The sequence below is a fragment of the Rhinatrema bivittatum genome, chromosome 6 (assembly GCF_901001135.1).
Source record: "Rhinatrema bivittatum chromosome 6, aRhiBiv1.1, whole genome shotgun sequence".
Lineage (NCBI taxonomy): Eukaryota > Metazoa > Chordata > Amphibia > Gymnophiona > Rhinatrematidae > Rhinatrema > Rhinatrema bivittatum.
The window spans coordinates 114,071,147-114,086,164 of record NC_042620.1 but is presented as its reverse complement, the minus strand read 5'-3'; the positions used below and the strand labels follow the sequence as shown (position 1 = coordinate 114,086,164).

The window sequence follows — 15,018 nt, the reverse complement described above, 5'->3', positions numbered from 1 at the left end:
CAGCCTGCCTCCGTTCCCTCTGAGGCCGCTCCGAAATTAGAACGGCCTCGGAGGGAAATTTCCTTCTGCCTCCCCCCACCTTCCCCTCCCTTCCCCTATCTAACCCACCCCCAGCCCTACCTAAATCCCCCCCTACCTTTGTTGTACAAGTTACGCCTGCCCGAGGCAGCGTAACTTGTGCGCACTGGCTCGCCATCCCCCGGCACAGGCTGCTGTGCCGGAGGACTTGGGACTACCCCCCAGCCTGCCCCCGAACAATCATCACGCCCCAGACTGCCCCCTGACCCTGGGCACGCCCCCAGACTGCCGACACGCCCCCTTCCAGCCCCTTTTATGAAGCCCCAGGACCTACGTGCGTCCCGGGGCTTGCGCGTGCCGCCGAGCCTATGCAAGATAGGCTCGTTGCGCAGGGGGCGACAGGGGTAGTTTTTCGGGAGTTGCGCATGTATCTTACGCGCACAACCCTTTGAAAATCTACTCCTTTACTTTCTTCAGGATTGGTCAGCTTCACTGACCAATCCCCATTCAAAGCTGACTTTTCATTGGGGATTGGTCCATTCACTGACTGTCAGTGAAGCTGACCAATCCTGAGGAAAGAGAAACTAATAAATGAGCCCAGAGGCTGTGCTGACAGCAGAACCTTCATCTGCTAGTGGTAAGTTTGCACTTGCTAGGAAGAAGCCCTTAAATCTTAAGATAACATTTTTTTAAAAATTCTCAGAGGGTTAAACCATTACTGGCTGTTTATATTGTCTGCTAGTTTTAAGGTTAGTATTTGTTTGCTAGTGTTAGAATTGTCTGGTTAGAAGGTAAATTGATTGGATTCTCTGAGCTAGTAAAAGATATTTCTTTGCCAGTGTTTGAATTGTGAGTTTGCAAAGGTCACTTACTTGATCAGAGAAGGTAAGAGTACTGGTTCCCAGGCAACTAGTTACTAGTTCAAGGCCCACCCATCCCTGTCTCATCTACTAGATAAATGAAGCTTGACCGACATGCTGCAAATGCGCAGTAGAGAGCAACTCTACCGCGCATGCGCGGGCAGCACGTCGGTCAAAGCTTGCCTGTAACAAAAATGGCGAGGAACAGTAGCAGTAGCAGCGGTGCACGCGAAGGAGGGAGGGACCTCCCCCGGAGATCTTCCGTCTGCGCCATCCGAAGGGGTTGTGAATGAGCTGAGAGAGGGGGAGTGAATGAGGGGAGGGAGGAGAGAGTGACTGAGGAGAGGGGGGAGGGGCCATCTTTACGACGGTGGTGGCCATCTTTAAATATGGTAGCGGCCATCTTTAAAGATGGCGCCGGCCAGCCAGTGCTCCTACCATGTGACAGGGGCCGGCCAATGGCACAGATACCCTGTCATTTGGTAAGGGCAAAGGGTCATCGGCGCCATCTTTATGAGCGGCAGCCGACAGCCTGAGAACGGGAGATCGCTCCCGGGACCACCACTAGACCACCAGGTATGTTTTGGGGGGCTCGGGAGGGTGGGGGAAGCTAAGGGGTCATTTTTAAAGGGTCGGGTGGGTTTTTTTTTTTTATCAGGCCATCGGCGCCATTTTTGAGTGGCAGCCAAAATGGCGCCGATGGACTGAGAGTGGGAGATCGGTCCCCGCGCCCCCACTGGACCACCAGGTACTCGTAAAAAGTTTGGGGGGGGTTCGGGAGGGTGGGGGAAGGTAAGGGATTCATTTTATAGGGTCGGGGTGGGTTTAGGGTTTTTTTTTGGTGTGCCTGTTTTCCCCGCCCTCCCCCGATTTACGATTTTTCACGGTAAATCGGGGGAATTTCTATTGTATCGCGACTCTTAACGATTTTTGACGATTTAAAATATATCTGACGGTGGAGTCAAGATGGCGCCATAGACAGACGCGCTGTTCATACCTGTGCCGGCGTTTTCTCCTTTTTATTGAAATATTTCCAATAATATGCCACCAAAGCGTAAGGGGAAAACCAGGAATTACCCCTCGATACCTGCACTTCCCTCCGGACAGAGGACTATCAAACAATGCGTCGAGAAACCGGTAACATTGGAATTAGGAGGTCCGGCTGTCGGGTCACAGGAAGGGGAATGTGACCCGACCTCGGAAGCAGTTTCCCTAAGTCCTCTGGATGATAGACTGCCTCCGGCAGCGCGCGGAACCTCAACGCCGCGATTGGGGCTGAGCCCCGAAGTGGGTGAGCAGCCTAGCCGATCTGAGGGGGCGGTGGCGATGGAAGTACCGGCGCAATCCTCCATGGACAACGGAGAGAGCCATTACGGAGATTCAGTTCTGGAGAGAGGAAGAGACCAGACTAATGGAGAAGGTGAGCAGTCTGTGATTTGCCCTCTTCCCCCCGAAGTGGTTTTGGCCATGCAAAGACCGGAGGGTAGTGACTCTAGATTCATTATGGAATCTATCGCTTGCTACAGTAAAGGCTCTTGAGATTACCTCAGGGAAAATAAACACTATTTCTTCACAAATGGAAACATTGAATAAGAACTTTCAAGGATATAAATTAGAAACTGATGGGAAAATTCAAAATATAGAGACTGAGATTAATCAAATTAAACAAGTGCAGGCAACGATCATACAAGACTGTAATGGTATGAATAGGAAAATTGAAAATATAGAGAACAAATTGAGACATTTGAATCTGAGGCTACTTAACTTTCCCAGGGTGGCTGGAGAAATTCCCAGGATGACAATTAAAAGATACTTCTTCGAAGTATTGGAAATTCCCCCCGAGCAGACTCCACCCCTGGAAAAAGTATTCTTTCTACCAATTCGAGGTAGCCAGCAGACACAAGTGCCTCCTAATGCGTTAGAAAATTTAACTGCATTTTTAGAAACATCTACATATGAAGTTGTAGAAAGATCTACTCTTTTAATTTCCTGTTTCAATGAAAATGATCTGGGAATAATCATGCGTGCATACTTCAAAAAAATCAAAGCTGTGTTTCTGGGTTCAAATGTGAGAATATTCCCAGATTTAACGAAATCAACTCAAGCTAAAAGGAAAAATTTTCTCGCCTTAAAACAAGAAGTACTTGCAGTGGGAGCCTCATTTTATTTAAGGTTCCCCTGCAAATGTATTGTTAAGTTTGAAAGCAATAATTATATTTTTTTCCAACCTGAGCAACTCAGAAGCTTTATTGAAGCAAAGAAAACATCGCTGCATTAGGCAGTAGTTAATATCATCTATATAAGGAAAACCGGTTTAATGGTTGCTTTTTTCTATAAAGTTATATATTGCTTGTAATCCCCTTTAATTTGCTTGTACTCCACCTCCCACTATTAGGGGTCTAAAGGGTTAAGAATAATAATGTAAGATGTATAAATTACTATATGTAATTGTAAAAATGGAATTTCCTTAATTTTTTTTTTTTTTTTGGTTTCCTTTGTTCTTAACCATATTTCATGTCAAAGTGGATGCTTTGTAAGTTATGTTTAAAATTAATAAAGATTAAATTAATAAAATATATCTGACGATTGTTTTAAATCATCAAAAAACGATTCACATCCCTAAATTTTATAACTTGAAAGAGGAGTGAGACTTGGGGCCACAGAGGCCCTGGCATTTTTTTTTTTTTTACAACTTGGGTGGAGGTGAGAGCGGAAAGAAAACTAATGCTGGCTTGTACGATTTGTTTTCCCTTATGTTCAGTAAGCTGGTGCACGGCAGAGTTGCCCGGATAACTTTATTCAGAAAAGCGTAACCGAGTATGTACAATGGAAGACCTGTCCTGCTGAATATTCGGTTACATTTTTTTTTTTATGAATATAAAAATTTGATATTATTAGGTAAAATATGTTGCTTTGTTGATGTCTTTCTGCATGAAGTATTTTCTATGACTGTCGTTTAATTGAGAGTCCGTGCAAGGTCTCTACAGCTTGATATTGGATAATGATCCAAGTTAGATATTCTGAGTTCTAGGTGGGAATGTCTTGTTATCAATAGTGCAATCATTCTGGCCATAGATCTGCTGTGACTTTTGGAAAACTGAAATTTGAAAAATAAATTAAAACACACCCACCTTTTTTTCTCTCTCAAAGGCACTTCAGCTGCGGGATTCTCTAAAGCAAACAACTAAAAACATTCCATTTCCTAATAAATTCTGAATGTTTTTTTTCCCTGTATTCTTTGTACTTTAGAATACCCTCGATCTGTGTACACGTGAGCAAGAGTTCAAAACCATCCTGTTTTCACTTTGCTATTTCCACGCTTGCGTGACTGAGCGAAGAAAGTTTGGATCTCAGGGATGGAATAAACAATATCCCTTTAGCATCGGTGACCTTACAATTTCTGTCAGTGTTCTATTCAACTACTTAGAAGCAAATGCCCAGGTAGTGTTGATCAAATAGGATTCATTTTGATATATATGATCACAAATCCATTTGTACTCATGCATATATAGTTTAATAATTGCATCTTTAATTCTGAAGTGCTTATTTCCAGCCATACAAATCACATTAATAAACACTAATGCTAAATATTTACCTTCAGATTAATCTGTTATCTAGCATTTTGACTACTGAAATCTTTGCCACATTAGCAGTTAATTGCATCCGTACTGTGGCAAACATGTTACTCTGTGCACTGGCTCTGCACTGTGACGCAGTTAAGCTTTCCATACTGTAGGCTGGCATTTAAAGGAAACTGCATTGTTTTCAGGTGCCTTGGGAAGATTTACGTTATTTGTTTGGTGAGATTATGTACGGCGGTCATATCACTGACGACTGGGATAGAAGACTCTGTCGCACATATTTGGAAGAATACCTACAGCCCAATCAGGTAGAGCAACAATAGCTTGGGAGATCAGCAGCCACAGGATGTTTCCAGAGTTAGAGCTCCCCCTGCTGAAACAGAAAGCAAAGCATAATGTTATCTATGTGCTCTCAAAACCATTTATTTAGCCCACTGTACTGAGTTGCAAATGTTATATTTTTTTTTATTGTTTTATTTAGAATGTTTAGTGATTCTGATATCCTGCCTTGCCTGTTGATTCACCTACCTTTCCCATGTATTCTCATATGAAAAGTCAGATATCTCTCAGCATTCTGTCTATATGATATATCATCCATTGGGATTCCTACAAACCTATGGATTCCGCTGCATGCCTCTTCCCTGGCTTGTGGCAAGGACACAAAAGAGGTGAAAGATTTTACTGTACAAAGAACAGTAAATCCATTTTTTTTTCTAGCTGAGATCTGCATTGATAAGACTCTGATAATTCCAGTAAATGGAATTTATGCAAGGGGGATTCGTAATGTAACCAGTGCTGACTCTCTTGGAAAGGGGTTTTTGATAATTACAATAATGAGAAAGCTAGAATAATAAAATAATTGAGCAATGAGTATGATTTATTTGTCAATGGTGGCTTGAAGTTATAACAATCTATGTGCAGTAAGCACTGATTTTGGCAATAATTTATTAAATAAAATGCCATAACAAGTTACTGGGTAGTCTCTGTGATAATTTTTCAGTTTGTGTATTTAGAAAGAAAGTGAACATAACATTAGTGTACAGATCATGTCTCTGCGTTTTGGCTAAAATTCAAGTATAGCCTAGGGTCTGAGTTTGAGCAGACAGCAATCCCTTCTTAGCCTTTTGGCTGAGACTAAGAACCTGGGGGGAAGGGGGGGGGGAGAGAATGGTTAGCATCCTGCCATCCAACTCCACTGGGAGCATAATTTTCTTATAACCATTGCAAAAGCTGGTGGTTTAAACTTCCTGCTTTAAAAACATTAATATTACTCCATGGTTGATATTGTGCATAGCTAAGCATTTAAAATATTGCCATGCTAGATGTTCAGATGAAAGAATTGATAACTGGTTATTATAAAATGGTTTTGCATGCTGATTAATGAAAGCTGCAGTTTGCTAAGGCTTCTTGTGATGTAGTACCTGTGTTGTAATGGCCAGGTTAGTGTGTTAATGTGAAACCTAGAAAAATGACCCCTATTATAACAGCAATAAGCCACTCCAGATTGTGCTTTACTTAATTGTCTGAGCACTTCTTGAGTTCTTCCATTATGTGCCATGTAAAGTCCTGTAGACACATTGTAATGCTAATTAATGCATGCCCCATCACGCCATAATTCCATATCAGTTGTTGTAAAAAAAATGTGCATGTTCAGAAAAATGTAATCCAATGTTAATATCACAGCTAAGAAACATGAGGCTGAAATTCATAACTGCAAATACTTGCAAGCATATTTGTTCAAACTGTTAGCCTTTGGTCTCGCTGGAAGAGCAAAGCAGCAAATAAAATCTTGAGCTCCAAACAAACCTTAAAAATGCAAGAACGTTAAACTTTGCAGTGAAACGCTGAGATTCACATGAAATTCGCATAGATATTTTGTATTTAATGTTTCTTCTTTTGTGTGCCAGGTCAGCCACTTCAGAACAGATTGCATTCAGGTACTCTGGGTATTTCCCGGTGTGCAGAGTGCTCACGGGGGGGGGGTCATTACTAAGCCAGAGTATTTTCCCACAGCTTTATGAATCCTGCAGTATTTTTCCAGTGGGAAAAAAAACATAGTTTAGCTGCCCCCAGGAGAGATAACACTAGGGCCCCCACAGCCGGGGTCCAAAATGTTTTAAAGGCCCTGTCAGACCAAAAGGTGACTCCCTTCCATTCTCATAAAAACCCCCATGAATCTTGAAAGGACCCCCCACCCCAGGCCATCCCCTAAGACAACCCCAAGTGTTGCAAAGAAGTTTTTGCCAAGTTAAATTCACAGCACTCAGGCCCGGTCCTCCTTCAAACCCCTCCCTCAAGTGAGGTTGCCCCCCCCAACCCACCTGACCCCCCCCCCCCCCTTAAGTGCCTGCAGATTTCTGATGAAAACGTGGGGCCCAAAGTGCCCCCTCAGACTCTTGGCCCAGCACCACCATTTAAAAAAAATGGCACCAGCAGGCCGCTTATAGGCATTTGCCCAATTGCCCCTATCATATGATGGGGGGAAAGTCCTATACAGCTGCTGGGGCCATATTTGACATGGTGGCACTGGGCCCGGAGCTCTAGGGGGTACTCCAAACCCCACTAGATCACCAGAGATCTTCAGGTACTTGGGGGGGGGGTGGAGATCAAGTTTGGTGGTCTGGGGTGATCTAAAGTGGGGGAGGGGGGGAATGGGTGACCTATGAGGGGTATTTTTTGTTACAAGGGAGGAGTTTGGGGGAGGAGCAGGGCCTGAATATAGGGACTTTAACTTTGCAAAAACTTATTTATAACACTTGGGCCACCTCAAGGGGTAGCGGAGGGATGAAACAGGGGGCATCTTTTGAGGCTCCAGGGGATTTTATGAGAATAGTAGGGGGGGGGGGGGGGGGAGAGTCACTTTTTGGCCTGATAGGGCCTTTTAAAATATGTGGGCCCTGAGTGTATCGGGGCACGCTTTAGATTCTTGATGCTCCCAATGGAAAGTTAGTTACAACTCAGAAGTTGTAGCTAGCTTTGAATGAAATAATGCAGCTTGCGAATTTTGAGGCAAGCCGCCTTATGTGATTTACATGTTTAGACTAGCATTTGCATGGTCATCAACTCATTATCATACTCACAGTGCTGGGGGAAATAACACATGGTATTTTAAATACCACGTGTTATCACTGCGTTAGGTCATTTACCACACGGTAAATGCTTTTTACTGTGCAGTAAACTCCTAACACAACTTAGTAATACTCTGCTAAGTTTATGCCTCGGGCATTGGAGGGTGAAGTGACTTGTCCAAGGTCACAAGGAGATCTCAAGAAGCCTTTGGTAAACACCAAAAAGCCTTAATCTGAATGTGCAAACAGATCCAGTCAACACCATTTAGAAGAATCTATACCTTTTTTGTTTCCCTTTTGGGAGAAGAGCGAGTGCACAAGAAAGGAATTGGTGTGTCAGTATTACAGCTTAATTATTTATTTATCTATTTATTTATTTATTTAAAATCTTTTCTATACCGTCGCTAAGTTAAATACCATCGCAATGGTTTACATGTTGGCACATAAATTAAGGTGACTGAGTGCGTACTATAGTACATTCTAACAGGTGCCGCAAAAAGATTCGGTTAGTAGATCATGTCCAGGTGTGCCTTTATGGTACTAATCACTGGTAAAATTCTTATTCTCTGTATTTTACAATTATGTTTGTGATGATAGAGCGTTGCACATTGTTATTCAGAAAACCAAGCATGCAAAGTTCCTAATGGGATCATTGAGTGTTAGTATTCCTGTTAGAGAGTATATCCAGATGACAATAGAATACACAATATAGAAAAGTTTGAGAGGATGAGCAGTCTTACAGACAGTTCTTAAATTACAGTATAGTGTGCCTTCATTTTGCTCCGTGCAAAATAATTTTCAGTGGGGTCGGTGAAATTTTGATTCCTGTGTGCCCACCCAGACATGAATCAAATGCAATATTCTATGCTGCCACAAACACCATTTTGCATGATGATTGACTATGGTAGGTTTGCAGCCATGAAATATAACTGGACAGAGCCTTGTTTACAAGATAATGTATTCCCCTTTATATTTGAAAACCATGAGGAAGTTTATTCTCCTGTTCTTACACAATTCAGTGCAGGTGGAATTCAGTCTGAGCCGTCTGCTGCTTGACCCTCCATATTATTCATGCTGCACGTTGGTCAGACATGCTGCACAGAGCGGTGAGAGCAGCATGCCCAGAGTCAGACTTCCTACTGATCTCTTGTAATAAATCTTGAATAGAATTGCAGGGACAAGAGATTTAAGGACAAAGATCCTGCTGTTTGAATGCAGGAGACTTAGATCTGAAAAAAAAACAAAAAAAAAAACCTGCAAAGCTGAATCATTCTTACATTCTGCCATCTTCAATTAAATTCTACTACTGCCCCAAATCTGAAAATCCTCACAATAGATTACTTCCTTCTCCTGCCCATCAACAGGAACAATGAAAGAGAGAAAAGGAATGGCAAGTAGTCTGCAAATAGTGATGCCACAAGCCATAGATTATTAGCTCCGTTATTTCTGCTTCTGCAGGCCAAATATACTATTTCTCCCTCAATATCTTGCAATATTTATCAAAAATGTCCTAGCAGATTATTGATTTTGAGAAATAATTTTGTCTTATGATGATGGTCTCTAATGTTTTTTTCTTTGTAGCTTGATAGAAAACTAGCTTTGGCTCCTGGGTTCATGGTCCCTTCCAACCTTGATTATCAAGGTTACCATAGATACATTGATGAGATGTTGCCATCTGAGAGCCCAATCCATTACGGCCTCCACCCCAACGCAGAGATTGAATTCTTGACAGTGACTTCGGACAACCTGTTCCGCACTTTGCTAGAACTGCAGCCACGAGATGCTGCAATCGGTGAAGGGGCAGCACAGACTGTGGAAGAAAAGGTTAGTGGCACGCACAATGCACATTGCAAATTCCCACATAGATCATGTCAAACATGTGTGTTTCCTTCTACACACTATTAGATTTGCACGATTAAAAAAATGATCTGGCCAATTCTCTTTTGCCTTAAGAGGACAATTTTCAAAGACATTTCTATAGGGAAATGGCCATTTCTGCACATAAATTGGGAATCTGAATATCGTCCTCCCTCAATGTGGCTAAATGTACGTGCATTATTCTTCTACAACACTGGTACATTTAATCACTCTTAGAAGAGGCATGCTTAGACTAGGGATGGAAACTAATGCACATAGATTGCATGTTCAACTCTACTTTGATTATTTTCAATGGAAAAATGACAGCACAAAAAACAGCTTCAAGCAAGTTTCAAAGTGAAAGTCTGCTCATACTTTCTCTTTGAAAACTGGCACAAAATCCTCAGGTAAAAAGTATCCGCAGACCTTGTCCCATCAAGACTGCTTGAAAATTGCCTTCTTAACTTATTTTCTACAAACATAATCAAATCAATAAAAAAGTACAAATGCTAGCCTACATTGCTATTTAGCATCCAAGAACACATGGAGGAATATTTATTGTTTGAATCTGATATATATATATATCTTATATTTAGAAAGAGAGGGTCTTCCTGTGCATTTATAAGAATGTAATCTCTTTATTGTTTCCCATGATAGTTATAGATCCAGTTATTTTTCAAAGGTGGTGGGTATACGTCTGTCTATCTGTCCATCTCTCTGCCCCATCGATTCTCTAATTTTTCTAGTTTTACACAAAATGGTCACTACATTAATCAGCTCAGGTTAGCCAAGTTCTAAAGGGCTTTGACAAACAGTGTCATATATAATCCAGTCTCTAGGGCCTAGGTACATGATCTAATCCAATGTTTTCATGTTTCTGCTTACTTGCTACAAGTATTCAAAGCATGACCCTTACAGCCAAGAGAGCAGTGGGTCACCTTCAGAGCTCTACTGTCATGTTCTTCTGGCTGTCAGCTGTGATTATATACCTCACAACCTTCTGATTCGCTAATGAGGGTGACTTTATGACTTCCATTAGTCATAATGGAGTAATTCTGATATTTGTTAGTTTGCTGCCATTGGGGTCCATGCAAGCAAATAATGTAGGGAACAGGATGACAGCTTCCTGATTGGGGTGCCACTGCAGAGATGATGGTGAGTTGATACAGATAGTTATTCACTGATCAGTGCACCATCAACTTTTATCCTAGAGGCTGAGTGCATTATTTCCCTGATGTTTCTTGTCTTAGCCCAAGTCCTTTAATTGCCTCCATATCTGCATCTCTTGCATGAAAGTGTGATACATCAGGCTGGTCCTACATTTAACTTTTCGGAAATAGCTACAACAGTAAGATGGCATCTGCACCTTAGATGCTCTTATTGCTGTCCTGGATCACTTTTTTTGTTTCTTTTTTTTTTTGTGTTTTCCTGCATGCCTCTTTGTTCTTATGGGAATGCATAAGAAGAAAAAGCCTATTTAAGCATCACTGTCCTCTTCTATTGCTGGCCCCCATGGATAGCTTTGTAACCCGTGTTTAGGCTTGCTGTTCATTTGCCTAGATGTAGGCTCCTAAATTAGGTGCCTCACTTGCCCCTGTAGCCACTAGAAGTGGTACTTCTGATATCTAATTTTTTCAAATTTGATGTTATTAAGGCTTGTGGATGGTAACCCACATAGAATACTGTAGAATTTAGGCATGTAATAAATGTTAATAATAAAGAAAGAAAGTTAGAGGATGTACATTCAGAAAGAGTGTTGGGAACATCAGAAATAACGAGGAAGAGCAGATTTATAGATCCAAGTTATAAACAGCTCCTCTCCTTTCCAAAAATGAATGATTTAAACTGGAAGGTACATCTAGCTAGCTTTCACTTTCTTTACAAGAGGAGGCCAGCATTTTCCAGTAGAATTTATTTAAGCTGTAGTTCACATTTTCACACATATTAAGTGCATCAGAAGGTCATCAGCAGATTAGTTATACCATAAACAGTCTTTTCCTTAGCTTAACGTATCCCTAAATTCTCGTCACTTCTACTGACTCTTAGTCTTACATATGAAGCTCCTAGAATACTGGCCAGAACTGGCATACAGTTAACTGTGAGCAACATAAGAAACAGAGAAATAGGGTAGCAAATAAAGACTACCAGGCCCATCTAGTTTGTCACTCGACCTACCTATTGATATTGGAGTATCGGAGACTTATTTGATCTCCGACTTTACGTTTACTTTATCATGGCTAAAGATCCATTGCTTTGTTCCATGCCTTTTTGTATTCCAATATCATTTTTGCTTCCATTATGAAATTACTCCATGCATCTACTAGCATCCAAGAAAAATTGCGAACCTGTTAAAAAAAAAAAAAAAAAATTACAATGAGGAAAAACTAAACTAAGACGGTAACTTTTTCCTGTGCGCGGGCACACATCTACATGCTTATGCCGGCTCACGCTAAAGGATGCAGTCATTTTATAACATACACACGCATATGTGCTCATGCTATAAAATAAGCTGAATGCACAGTTTTATATGGTGTGTGCACAGTTTTATATGGATATGTGCACAGTTTTATATGCTGTGTGCACAGTTTTATATGGATGTGGGCAAATGCCACCTCTATCATGTAAATGGGGGTATTTTATAAGGGACATGTGCCATCATTACTAGTTTTTCCAGTTCATTCCCAGTTCACCCAGTTAAAAGATAGGATTACCAAACCACCTTAAGTTATTAGCCTCCCTTTTCCCCTGTTAGCCCAACCCTTAAAACCCATCTGACTAGCCAATTTTATTTGTTTTATTACTTACACGCCATCCATAGCAGTGGTAAAATTACGTGGTAGAGGAGTCCGGCGCACACTTGTGCACATAAATATTTATGCACACATTTCATGTTAAAATTACGGAACGCTTATGCCCCGCCCTTTCCCTGTCCAGACTATGCCCACACCCTGCCCCTTTTTGGCTTTCTCACTCATGCACATACTAGGAGATATGCGCCTACCCGGGCGGCTTTTTAAATCTGCTAGGTGTGCGCTGGTCAGTCATAGTCGCATATCTCCCAGTTTTGGTGCACGCCGGGCTTTTAAAATTCACCTATAACTGTGTAAATACAAGCATTTCCATATGAGAAAAGTCATGAGAACTGCTTGAAATGGAAGAAACTGCTTGAAATGGAAAAAAATTTTGCAGTGACATGAATATTGTTATAAACCTTTGAAAGATCAACATATGGATCAATCAGACTATGCACTATGCCTATGTTGGATAATATGGAAAAGACAAGTGAACATGATTTGAAGTTAGGGAAATCTGGAGGTCTATTTATGAAAATACACGTTAACATGTGCTAATATGTACTGTTAGTCAGTAGGTCGCATTCAAATTAATGGGTCCTACTGACTAACAGTACATTAGCCCATAACACGTTTTCTTAAAACGGACCCTTAATTTGATGTAAAAATAAAAACTGCTGTGAGCTTTTTAGAATAGGGAGATGGAGTAGATGGAACAAATCAGCTAATTAATTTTTTCATAGGATATTTTTAAAAGAAAACCGGATGATTTCTTGAGGAGACAAGATATTAATGGCTACAGTAATGCAATATTTCACTAAGTAGGACTAATTGCAACCTAATGGCTGTAGGTCGTTTTTCAGTCACAATATGTATCATCCATCTAAGACATGTTAGCTGGATGATACATATACTGTATGTGCAAAGGCAAAGAATATAGTCAGCTATTTAGAAAGTGGTACACAAGATTCAAAGTTGCTTTGTTTCTCTCTCTCTCTTTATGTATACATATATATATATATACATATATCTGTATATACACACCTACTCAGGTCAATGCAATATTTGTGCACAGAAAACAGGCACTCATGATTGAACGCCTGCTCTCCTAACGCGCGCCGATGCACCTGGGCTGCCCAATGTAATATTTAAATGGGCTATAAGCAAAGAGCAAAATAGGCAAAAGTCCAACCATCAAGATAAGGGATCAGTACAAGGAGGAAAGACACAAAAGTTCAGCAGTGTCCACAGAGTTCAAATAGAAGATTTTTATTATATTGTATACAAGCAAGCAGAGAATTCAGTTGTCAACAGCGAGCAAAAAAAAGTTTATGTCAGTAGATTCATGGTCCCCCGACATGGGCCGTGTTTCGAAGAGACTGCATCGGGAGGGAACCCACAAATAGTTGAAAAATCATCTAAACTAAGAGAGTATCAGGTTGAGTCAGCTGAGTCCCCAAGGCAGAGATGTAAGGAAATTTCATAACAATGCTTTAAGAGAAGTGTTTACAGAAGCAGGGCCGGTGCATCCTATTAGGCGAACTAGGCGGTTGCCTTGGGCGCCGACCCTTAGGGGGCGCTGAAGAGCAGCCATGTGGGGCCGCGAGCGGAGCCTGTCCCACTCACAGCAGAGTATAGATTCAGCAGGCTGCGAGCTGTGCCGATCCTGCTCGCGGCCCAAAGAAGCGTACACTCGGTGGGTGCGAATTCGGTAGGAGTTGGGGGTGGGTGCGACCATGGAGGGCAGGCGCAAGGCCTAATACCCTTGCACCGGCCCAGTTCTAAAGGGAGGCAGATAAAATCAATCCGAGAAAAACTTTTGCTGTTAAGCTATTTAAGTAGATTGTAAACCAAAGAAGCTTTCGTGATGGGCTTAGCGGGGAAATCAGGCTGCGGAGCTGTTTGTAGCTCTGTAGGAGGCCCACCTAGTAACTCAAGGTGAGGTTTAGGTAGTAGTGTAGGGGTTGGGGCCACTTTTACATGCAGAGTGAGATGTATGAACAGAACAGTGCTCTCTTGTGAAGATTTAATGTCCTTCGGAGTGAGGAAACTCACACAAAGATGAGATTTGTACAATATTCTCTCAACCTAAGCTAGGTTGTCCGAAGGACATCAAATCTTCCAATAGAGATATAAATAGCTAACTACAAGAAGGGCCTTATAACTAATCTCTCTCTCTCTCATGGTTGCAGGTAGGAAACACCATAATGCAACTTGGAAAATAACCTTCATTCTTCAGCACACTATAGGTAGTGTGCTGAAGAATGTTTAAAGACTCTCAAATTCTGCAAAGATAGAGCTAAATCTATGAAAAGATGTTTACTTTCAATACCTGAAACAGTGTATTTTCTCTTTAAGGTAAAAACTATATTAGATGATATCCTGGAAAAACTCCCAGAAGAATATAATATGTCTGATATTACTTCAAAATCAGCAGAACGTTCTCCATATATTTTGGTTTGTTTTCAAGAGTGTGAAAGGATGAATGTTCTAATACACGAGATAAGGCGCTCTCTTAATGAACTTGATTCAGGTCTTAAGGTATGTACAAATGTCGGGCTACACAGAGTCACCAGGATAGGATATAGGGATACAAAGCTTTTCACTGTTAGGGCACTGGGTACAATGAATTTGGTTTAGATTGATTGTTGTAAAATTTATTATCATATCTTGGCCAAAACCACTTCAGGCATTCCAATTTTGGTCCAGGGAGGTGGTCCAGAAATACTTTTAAATAAATAAGTGTGAAATGGCTAAGATGTCGAAGCTTTGATGGATTGCTGAAGTCAATGTTACAGTTGTTTCTAATTGGTGCCATCACGGACAGCAGAGAATGCAATGT

General features: G+C 41.4%; 1 protein-coding gene and 1 long non-coding RNA gene across 3 annotated transcripts in view; one reads left to right on the top strand and one right to left on the bottom strand.

The window, feature by feature from the left end:
* Positions 1-15,018, top strand: part of LOC115093684 (dynein heavy chain 11, axonemal-like) — a 586,171-nt gene that overhangs the window by 510,220 nt on the left and 60,933 nt on the right. For both annotated transcript variants that reach the window (XM_029605802.1, XM_029605803.1), the window contains 4 exons: positions 4,128-4,319; positions 4,648-4,767; positions 9,109-9,351; positions 14,535-14,717. In XM_029605802.1, coding sequence (XP_029461662.1) covers positions 4,128-4,319; positions 4,648-4,767; positions 9,109-9,351; positions 14,535-14,717 — 738 coding nt within the window. The remainder of the gene's footprint in view (positions 1-4,127; positions 4,320-4,647; positions 4,768-9,108; positions 9,352-14,534; positions 14,718-15,018) is intronic.
* The window catches only part of LOC115093685, a 56,507-nt gene continuing 45,772 nt past the window's right edge, over positions 4,284-15,018 (bottom strand). The window contains exons 2-4 of the long non-coding RNA XR_003857380.1: positions 11,560-11,729; positions 8,538-8,756; positions 4,284-4,832 (exon numbers count right to left, since the gene is read on the bottom strand). This is a non-coding gene — a long non-coding RNA (uncharacterized LOC115093685). The remainder of the gene's footprint in view (positions 4,833-8,537; positions 8,757-11,559; positions 11,730-15,018) is intronic.